General features: G+C 50.3%; 1 protein-coding gene across 1 annotated transcript; it reads left to right on the top strand.

Annotated features, from left to right (window-relative positions):
• Window positions 1–2,620: 2,620 nt before the first annotated feature.
• SLC16A2 (solute carrier family 16, member 2 (thyroid hormone transporter)) lies at window positions 2,621–9,544 on the top strand (the record flags this gene model as incomplete). The annotated part of the gene is made up of 5 exons (XM_010185728.1): window positions 2,621–2,765; window positions 6,527–6,989; window positions 7,423–7,566; window positions 8,069–8,297; window positions 9,324–9,544. Coding segments are annotated over 5 exons (1,202 nt in total), but the record flags the coding sequence as incomplete, so codon positions are not given.
• Between the last annotated feature and the right edge of the window lie 1,139 nt (window positions 9,545–10,683).

Genomic DNA, 10,683 nt, shown 5'->3' with positions numbered 1-10,683 from the left:
TTAACCTGACTCCCATCCAAGTCCTGCACTGCTCTTGAGCACCTTCCAGCCCTATCCTCTGCTGGATTCGCTCCATCCTTTCTTTTAGGACTTGCTTGATCACACCGCACTGCTTGATAAGGCTTTGTGCCTCTTGTGGGGGCTTGTCTTTGTGTGTTTCAATACCTCGCCCAGGTTATCAGACACAGAGGGTTGCAAGGTGTGGCCAGGTGAGGAATTAACCATCTCATCCAAACCATGTGGAAATCAGAAGTAAAGATTCCCTTTTTCCTGTGGGCTTTAAATCAAGTCGTAACTTCTCTAGCATTGGAGGAGCTGACGGAGGGAAGCCCTGATTCAGGCTGGTTAAACCCCATCTGGTTTCCACCGGAGGAACAGCTGCCCCTGCCCTTCATGGCAAGGAGACACTTCAATTCAACTTCAACCTCACATTACACAGATTGCTAAAAATCAACCCTTCATCCCCTAGAGCAGATCTAGGGACTCTGGTTCTGTGTCCAGAGGGGCAGATTTGGGGCTGCTCTTCACATGAACCCCATTTTTGATCCCAACCCATGGTGCTTTCCTCCAGCCTTGCCCTGACCCAGGTGAAAAGAGATCATGGCCATCACACCAGGGAAAACAACGGGGAAATGGTGCAGCCCGCTCTCTTGGGGTTGTTTTCATGGGAATCACGCTGGGAGCAGAGCCGGGGCTGAGGCAGCTTTCTCCTGCCCCCAGATTTTGCCGAGGTTTCCTTCCAGCGCTGGAGCTTGCCCAGCTCTCCCAGCTTCCTGGGGCTTCGCTGAGAAGACAAAACCCGGCTCTGGAAGTGAAGCAATTGTTAGTACTAATTTTAACTTGATGTTCTTCCCCAAGCCTATTTTTATTCATTGCTTGTGGTAAGGCCTTTCTCTAAGGTAGAGCAATTTGCCATGGGACTCTTTTTTTTTGTGTGTGTGTGTGTTTACCGATTTTAATTGAGCAATATCTCCTTTTTTTTTTTTTTGTTTCACAAACCCAAAGCTGGAGGAGCTTTTAAGCACCAGTTGCTGAGCCTCTCACACTGGGTTTGCTTTGATCTCTGCAGGTGAGTTCACGTTTTTGGGGCCAGGGATTGATACTGCTTATTTGCATGTAAATCTCTGGGTTATTAAGATCCGAATCTGGCCCTTTAAATTTAATACTTTGCTTTATGCTTTTATTTCCGCATTTCTTAAAGTAATTTCCAAAAATAACAAACTTCAAACATGACGGGGCCATCTAACGTTTTTTACTGCCTTGGCTGGAGTAGAAGGAACATTTCTGGAAGTATATTATCCAATTTAACAAGCCTTTCCCATCTTGGCTTCACTCCCACCCCTCACCCCCTCTTGGAGTTGTTTTGGACGGCTTTTTGGAGCCATGCCACCTAATCCTATTAGCAGGACTTGCATTACACTGCGCCTTGTGTTTATAACCAGGAAAAATCAGCCAGAAGTGGGGTCCTTGCCCTTTTTGTGTTTTGCCGGGTGGTGAGACGAGAGCCCGGCAAATCCCATGAGGCTCCCGCATGGCCTCCACTTTCCTTTGGATTGCTTCACTCGGCATTTATTAAAGAAGACTTCGGTGTAAATTGGGTCCTTGCGAACTTGTAATTAATTTGGAAGGGTCAGTTCTTCCCAGGCCAAGTGTGGTCTTCTTTGTGTGGTCCTTTTTGAAAAGCAGAGGTTGGAGAGGCTGTTATGTAGTTGGGATTTGCTTTTAATAGGGACCTGACTATTTTCTGAAGATCTCACAGCTCTTGAAGGACAGGTTGTTATTGTGTGAGGCTGTGCTAAAAGGGTTTACAGGGCTTCTGCTTTGGGTACAAAAAAACCCCAAATGACCCAAACAAAGGAATAAAAAAAGCCAGGAGCACATGTCCTGGGGTCGGTGTGGGGCCGGTCACACTCGGCAGCTCAGAGTCAGTGTCTGGAGATGCTCTGGGAGGTCGGGTAGGGCTGGGGGCTCCTTGTCTGTCTGTCCTGCCCCACATCCTGCTGAGGGGACCTCTTGCTTCTGTTTGGAGCTGGGAGACTGATGTTTTTTCCCTGACCACATTGCTTTTCTTGAAAGTCTGCCTTGCCTCCCCAAAATTGTCACAGGATCCATTAAAGAGAGAAGATGGAGGGCAGGGAGGAGACGATAGGCTGAAATAATCTGTGAATAATAAAAATTCCTGAGAAAAGACAGAGACAGCCAGACAGTGGTTTACTCCAGAGGTGGGTTGGAAGGAGATGTGAGATTAGGGTCCCACTTGGGCATCACCCATGGACATGGCATCAGTAGATGTGTCATTACACCCACAGCAAGGGCCATTAGAGAAAAGCATTGAAAGCTCAGTGCCTTTGCTAGGATATGTCTGTACCCAGCCAAGGGGAATAACAGGTTCATATGGGCAAACAGGAAGACACTGCAGATCATGTCCCCACCGTGATGCTGGCAGGCAGCACAGGTGGTAACCGTAGTACTGATGAGCTGTGCCGTTAATTAATGGTGTGGTGGGGCTGCCTCTCTGCCGAGGCTACCTTCAAAGCTGGAGTTGGTCCCTGGTTGTTTCCCTTCTGGCACCCATTTGATGTCCTACCTTGACCACCACCTTTCTTCTCTCTCTCCCCAGCATGGGTCGGCTCCTTGGCCATGGGCATGATTTTTTTCTGCTCTCCCATCGTCAGCATCTTCACTGACCGGATCGGCTGCAGGACCACAGCAGCCTCGGGAGCTGCCATAGCCTTCATCGGACTCCTCTCCAGCTCCTTCACCAAGTAAGGCTGCAGAAGCCATTCTTGCAACCCTCCTGTCTCCCTACACATTGCTGCCTTTTGAGGCAAAGCTCAAAGCTTTGGTGGTTTCCAATCTGATGAGAGGTCTCCCGGCATCCCTACAGCCCATGTGCACTCAGCCTGTTTCTCTCCAAATTGAACCAAGTTGCTCTTTCGCCTTTACATAATAAGGAGTTAATTTTGCCTGAGTGAGGGACATGATTTTATGAGATTTCAGCCCTTCATTTGATCTTTAAAACAGACGGCAAGAAGTTGGCATGCCTCTTGCAGGCAGCTCCAAAGAGATGCTCGTGTATTCTCCTTGCCACCAATTTTACACGGAGTACTGAAAGTAAATTAATGCTTAAAATAATATTTGATGGCTTACACCTGGCAAGAGGGAGTTTCCATGCAGGGCAGCCAGGGTTTGGAGCAGTTTCTGCTGTTCCCGCACTGCTCTTCATTTTCCATGGCTGATCCCATGCCATGAGTTTCTGCTGGCCAGGGCTCATAAACCAGGTGTACCTGATTCAATGTGAGTGTCTTTCTGATCCAGGGCATTTGCATCTTTGTGGGAGCAAAAAGAGGTCACCTCTGGGGTCCTTTCTGCAGTCTCAAAGAAGATGCCCTCTAAAGAATTGCTTGTCCCAGCTTGTGTGAATCAAACATGGCTTTGGGTGGGCTGTTGGTTAAAATCAGTATTTTTTCAATTAAAATGCTTCAAGAAGAGGAGGGGTTTTTTAAAAACAAATAATATACATTAGCTTCCCAGAGGGCTGGTGCTGTGCTCCTCCCTGCCCACCCTGTCTGCACCAGGCAGTGGGATGGCAGCTCCCAATCCCAGTCCCCCATGAATATGTGCTGTGTGATGGGACCCCAGTCCCCAACTGTGGGACCCCCCCATTACCCTTGGGAGGCAGCTCCTGAGCCTCCTTGCAAAGCCCTAGGGACTGGGGCCAATTGCAGCCGTGGGACTGGGGGTGCCAAAACCATCTTGGGCAGTGGTGTGGAAGAAACCGCCCGCTCAGGCTTCCTCCACAGGTGCCACCCCTTTGTATTTCCAGAATAACCAGAGAAATGCAGTCGGCCCTGAGGGAAGGTGTGGCTGGGCTCATGGGATCTTGCTGTGTAATTGCACTTTCCTTCTAATCAACCAAGCTTGGACATTGTGAAATGTTCGTACAAAGAAAAAAGTGCTCTTGGGACCGTGTCACTGCCAGCAGCATGTTGTTTTGGGCTTAAAAAAACAAAAAATGAAACGGTGCAGGCAGAGAAATATATTATTTCCAGGAGAGCTCCAGAGCTGAAATCCCTGTTTCCTGCCTTCTCTGCTCTCAGTTTGCATTCCTTTGGCTGCCTTTTAAGGGAGAAAGGAGCCCCTTTACAGCTGGACCGTGGTGAGGGAAGCTGCCTCAGGTGCAGCTGAGCCGGAGCGGGAGGAAAAGCAGCAGGACTGCAGGATTTGGCTGCGTCCCAGCTGGACGGCAAAGGCCGGTCCCAAAACACAGAGCTGGCAGCTCCTGCTCACCCAGAACAATGGAGAAGGGATTGGGTTTTAATTTTTGTTGCCAGCACCCCCAGCCACAGCTGGAGATGACCCAGCACCATGTGCACTGATCCGAAGGGAGCTGCTGCTGGAAAGGGAGATGCAGACTGGGTTTGGTGGGCTCAGGATCAAGGCTAATCAACCCTTTATTCCCTGGTTTCTCTAAAATGGGTTTAGACAGAGGAGCAGTGGGTCTCAGCACTGGACCGAGATGATCCAAAAACCCACTCAGTCTGCACGGGAGGACCCCAGCTCAGTGCCTTCTGCTCTCAAAATATTGGGAATCTTGTATGAAAACCCCTAAATAATGCTGAAAAGCAGAGCTCTGGGAAAGGCTGAAGTTTTCTGAAGGAAGTGGAGGCAAGGGTTTTCATCCCTTTGCCACCTTGCACTGCTGTGGCTCCTGTGCTCGTAATCAGCTCAAGCTACCACAGATCTTAAGTGCCCTCAAGAAGAGAGAAGTCCCAGTTGTGTTAAGAATTCACTTTCCCTCCTGTGTAAGGGGGATTTTTTTAGTGTGAGGAATGGGAGATGGGGGCCAGTTCAGCGGAGCTGTCTTCATGTCCCCCTCAGTGCCCTCCCAGCCCTCCTCTTTTGCACCATTAAGCATCTTGTGGTGACGTTTGAGTCCCCTTTTCATCTGCACCTCCTTCCCCTCTGCAATTTCTGCTGTGGAGAGAAATCCCCAAACCTCTGCCAGTGGGGATATGAATCAGGGCTGTTCCCATTGTGAGGGGCAGCTGTTGGAGGGAGACCTTGTCCCAGGAGATGTCATTATCCATGGGAGATCTCATTATCCTGGGGAGATGATGCTGCCCGTCCAGCTAGAGAGCCAGCTGGCTGGTTCCCAGAAAGCAGGGTGGGAAATACTGGCTAAGAAGCAAGACTGAAAGGAGCCCCTGCTTTGCTACACTCATGCAGGGTTGTCAGCATCAACAGGGAGCAGATGGGAACCAGGGCATTCGTCTCCACTGATCCAATGTGTCAGCAGCACCAAAGCTGGCGTGACCCAGCCGAGATGGCCAGGGCTGGTGCGTGGGAGGTCGGAGACAGCCCAGCTGCTGGCCTGGCTCCTGCTGAGGGGGTTTCTGATGTGGCTTTGTTCTGGAGTCGCTGGGAATCGCCTTTCATGACAGTCATTTGACTTTGAGCTGTTGGGTACAGCAAGCATGTTCTGGTTGCTGCTTGGCCAGCTAAAGAGACTAGCATGTAATGGAAGAAATAAAGTACTTGTAAACATTCTCTCAGCTTCAGATGGCTCTATTAGATCTGGGCTGCTGTCTTCTCACTTGCTTCATGAGCAGCACTTGCTATTTCACATGAGTTGTTCTGAGTGTTGGAGTGAAGATCCTGTTTGTGCAGCATCACTTGCCTGGTGAGATCCCCAAACGTTTCCATCATGCTCTCCTCCCATGCGGTATTTTGGGGCAGACTTTCAGCCAAATGTAGTGCATGGGGATGAAGGAAAAAAAATCCTTCATCTGGAGAGAAACACAAGGTGTTATTTGCATGGCCTAACTAGGCCCCTTTCTCAGCTGCTTCTGTTGGGAAAATTAGGCTGGCAATTGGGAAACAGCTCCTTGAAGGGCTCCCAGGACTTTCCACCTGTTCTGCAGAGCAGCCACTTCACTCCTCCTTGAGTGCAGTCACCAATGAAAGGTACAAATGAGATGTCTTAACCATCTAATTGAAGCTCCTGGAGGAGCTTAAAGAAGAACTTAATTAACCAGCCTGGAGCCTGGGTAGAAACGCAATGTTCCCTTCCTAAGTGCCTGATAACTAGCGGGGTTGGTGCCTTCTGCTTTCAAACATGGAGTGCAGAATGTTTTCAATTAGCCCTTTCAGTGGGGAAAAAAAGAATTTCTAGCTAAAAATAACCCACCCTACCTGTCTTAGAAAAATCTTGCTTGCAGTAATTCAAAAACCATTCAAGTTAGGTCAGCTTCCCAAGGAGGGCAGGTTGGCTGCTCCCTTCTCCTCTTTGCAGAAAGCACTCCCTGACTAGACTTTGTTTTCCTGAAGCTTTAACGTGGCAGCTGTGAAATGAGGATAATCCTTGCTTGGGCTACAGAATAAGCTCCTTGAGGTCAGCCCATCTGTTTAGCACCTGTGATGTGGGGGACTGGGTCTTGACTCCAGGTTTTGCAGGGCTGCAGAAGTGAAGGCTTCCTTCCCTCTGCATAACATAACCACCTCACTGTATTTTTTTTCCTGCTAGATCTCTGGAAGTTCGTTATTTCACATATGGGATCCTCTTTGGCTGCGGCAGCTCCTTCGCCTTCCAGCCCTCGTTGGTCATCCTTGGTCACTACTTCAAGCGCCGCCTTGGCTTGGCCAATGGCATCGTGGCTGGCGGCAGCTGCCTTATCTCGGTGCCGCTCCCCTTCTTCCTGAAGATGGTTGGGAAGGCCATTGGGCTGGCACATACTTTCCAAGTACTCAGTGCCTTAATGCTCATCCAGATATTCTTGGCCCTGACCTATCGGCCCATCTTGCTGCCTTCTTGTGACTCTCAGCACGATGGGCAGGACAAGCTGGGCAGCCGGACCACGCGGCAGCAGTGTTGGTCCCAGACACGCAAGTATTTCAGCTTGAGGGTTTTCCGCAGAAAGACCTATCGGATTTGGGCCTTTGGGATCGCTACAGCTGTCCTGGGATATCTCGTACCTTACATGAACCTGGTGAGAGCCTTGGCTGGGACTGGAAAGGGAGGGAGGTCCCTTTGCCCAGAGTGCAAGTGAGGAGGCGATGGCAAGGGGGAGATGGGCAGTAGGGCCAGAGCCACCAAAAGCCCCAAAGCTCAGAGACTGTAAATAAGAGTAATGATGGGAGAAGACACATGTTTTTTTCTAAATTCTGCTGTCTCCTCTGTGCCAGGGTGGGCAGAATGGTCGCTTCCTGCAGCTCCCAAGCATCAGTAGCAGGAGAGGAGGGGGCTGTTGGGTTTGGGGTGGGTAGAGGTGGTGTGTGCAGGTCAGTGTGGTGTGGACACAAGGGTCACGCAACCACCCCGAAAGCCACAAGCCCTCTGCAGAAAGTATAGTCCTGTTTTGGGATATGAGAGGGATTAACTTACTGAGGATTCATGTCTTTGCATCTTTCCCTTCATCCCAGGTAAAATATGTGGAGAAGCGATTTCAAGAAACCAAAAAGGACTGGATCCTTCTGGTTTGCCTCGGAGCCATGTCAGGGCTGGGGCGCTTGGTTGCAGGCCGCATTGGCGACTGTATCCCCGGGCTGAAGAAGATTTACCTGCAGGTACGTTGTGTCTGACCCTCTACGTAGCTGCTGGGTCACCCCTGCAGGTTAGGGGATGGTGTCTCTGCATCAGTAGTGACACCAATAACTGTCAACCACAGATCACAACTTCTTTTCCTACCATTATCCAACACTTGTCTGCTGTTAGGGAAGAAAATTTATTGTAGAAAGTTGTACAGAGAAGTGGCCTGAGGTCTCAGTGTCCGTTCAGCAATCCAACCCTGTGGCCCCAGGTCTTCCCAAACTGCTGGATGCCCTCTCACCATCTTGTGGTTTTTGAAAAACAGACTGCTGAAATCTAGCAGCTAATCCAGGAGATATAATCCTTCCTAAAGCTTCTTAAAAGGTTATTCTCAAGGGCCTCTGTGAGATGGATGGCATTGCTGGGTCCAGAGGAGGGGGCGATGTCATTGACCTATTCAGTGTCATCTTCATGACAACTCCTGCTGCCCATCCCCACTCATCCTGCACCCCAGTAACATACCCACTTTTGTCTTCTTAGGTTGCGTCCTTCGTGCTGTTGGGCATCCTGTGCATGATGATCCCCCAGTGCCGAGGGTTTGAAGGCGTCATTGTCATCTGCCTCTTCCTTGGCCTTTGCGATGGCTTCTTCACCACCATCATGGCCCCCATCGCCTTTGAGCTGGTGGGGCCCATGCAGGCATCCCAGGCCATAGGGTACCTCATGGGGCTGATGGCTGTGCCCATGACCGCGGGTACGCCGATAGCAGGTTGGTAGCACGGCAGTGACGGACCTGGACCCAGCTTTTGTGGGGGAGCAGATGTTTGAGGTAGCTTTCACCCGTGGTGAGAGAAGATGTACGGTTTTGCATTTTGTGGCTTGTCATGTCACATGGGAGTTGAGGTATGAGTGTAGCATCACTCCATGCTGTGTTCTGGAGCATCTCAGGGCCTTTCTCTGGGCTGATGAAAGGTGACCAGTGGGGGAACAGCGAGAGCGAACCAAGATCATAGGCTTCTGTTTGAAGCTGAGCTAAAAATTGGCAGATATTAGTTTTCTAGAAGTCCTTGTAGATGTCTGGGGACTGATGGCTAACCAATGAGTTCAGCCTGGATTGTTGAATCAAAGTTAGAGATGGAGACACTCGAGCCTCATACCAAGACTTGGGTTTGTGTTTCAGCACAGTAATAACCACAATGTCCTTAACAGCGAGCGCTTTGCCAAAGCTGGCCCTCAAACAGCAGAACGTCTGCATCAGCAATCGCTAAGCTAAAGCTGCATAAGCACCTCTGATCTCTTTGCTTTTGGCAGCAAAATTCAGTCTAACGCCCTCGTGATGGAACGTGGGGTTGCGTCGGGCTCGCTAGGCACAGGGCCTGGTGAAGGGGCTCATTTCATGGCCTTAATCCCCCGGCAAGTGCCTACGCAGGAGGAAACTCGGAGGGATTTTCCAGTGCCGATAAATGGCAATGGATTATTCTCCAAGGATGCCTGGCTGTGTCAGGACTTGCCAAAATAACAGCTTGCACTTGTGGTTGTTTAGGATGTGTTTGATTGTGTTCTCTTCTGGTGAAACAGGGAAGAATGGCTGAGGCTTTCCTTGGCTTCCTTGCTGCACAACGCTGGCTGTGCACATCCTTTAATCCAGGGCATAAAAACTCCAAGGAATGCAATGAAAAAAATAGAATTGGTTTAAAAACCCCAAATCTGGTGGTTGAAGCAGGCTGCAGCTCTCACTGGAGAGAGGAGACAAGTCGGTCGTTACTTTGACGTGGCCGTTGTGCTTCTCTTTCAGGATACCTCAACGATTATTTTGGGAATTACGACGTGGCCTTTTATTTTGCTGGCGTCCCCCCCATCATCGGCGGCTTGGTGCTCTCCGTTGTCCCACTGGTCCATCAGAAGATGCTGAAGAAGCAGCGCCTGGATTCGGGCAAAGACAAGATGCTGGTGTCAGAGGCGGTGGTGAACGGGGAGCTGCTGCCGGGCTGCCCTGCCTCTGAAGCACACATGTAGCCCTCTGCTCGCCGGCACTCACTGTCACCACCAGCAGTCTCTCCGTAGCCCAAGCACAGGCCCTTTTCTAGACGGACCGTAATTCTCAATGATCGCAGATGCACTACATTTGTAAAGGAAAAACAAAACCCAACACAAAAAGTTCTTCTAGTTAAAGGCGTTTAACTAGCAGAAATGCTCATTTTCGGGACAGTTTTGATTTCAAAGCCACCCTTTTTTTGTTGTTGTTGTTTTTCTCTAACCATTTTTCTAAGGAGAACTCTCACCAGGATTCAAACTTGATTGATCTCTCTCCATACTTTTCTATATGTCATGACAGAGGTTTACAGCTAATAAATGCCTTTCCAAAGCAGGCCATGGATGGAGCTTGTTGAACCTTGCAGCTGCCTGTCCTTCTCCTCCAGTGTCACCCGGGTGTCCCATCTGAGCGAGGCGGCCCCTGCCCCGTCCAGCACCAGAGGCTGTTTTGGAGCCAGCCAGCAGACCCAAAGGAGGAAACGCCGCTTTAGTCCGACGCACAAAGCAAATAAATGGTTGGCGAGTCCCACTTTAATCTTCTCCTTTTCTGCTGCTCTCCCACCCACCCAGGGAGCTGCAGCTGGGACGATGGGGAGCTCAGCCAGCTCCGCTCCTGCTGCAATCACTACATGGAGCCACGTGGGAGCACCCCATTCCTGCAAAATATGCCTTAAAAATGCAGGGATGAGACCAGAAGGTCCATCAGCCGCTTTTCACCTCTGTTTTCTCACCCAGCAAGTAGTGATGGGGCTTTTGAGGTGCACGAGAAAGGGGCAAACTGTGGGCAAGCTGCCAAGATGGGCGCTTCGGAGGCATCCACAGTGGAGCCCCATGTGCTGTGGGTCTGCTCTGCGTTGGGAAGCGTCTTCCCTGCTCCCAGGGATGCAGGGATGCAGCTGGCTCAGGGCACAGGGTTCCACCGCTCTTTTTTTGGGGGCCAGTTGTGTATTACACAGCAATAACCTCAAGTCAGTATTGGCAAGGGATGCCTGGTGTTTCTGAAGGGTTTAAAAGCCCTGGCAGTGTTTAACTCGTAGCCCATGTTACTGTGTAGAGCTGGGAGGAGAAGGAGCTCAAGAAAATCCCACGACCCGTGGGTACCTACCACACAAAGCTCAGCC

This window comes from Mesitornis unicolor, unplaced genomic scaffold (assembly GCF_000695765.1).
Source record: "Mesitornis unicolor isolate BGI_N332 unplaced genomic scaffold, ASM69576v1 scaffold44635, whole genome shotgun sequence".
Classification (NCBI taxonomy): Eukaryota; Metazoa; Chordata; class Aves; order Mesitornithiformes; family Mesitornithidae; genus Mesitornis; species Mesitornis unicolor.
The sequence above is the reverse complement of the archived record's forward strand: the minus strand, read 5'-3'. Positions and strand labels throughout refer to the sequence as shown.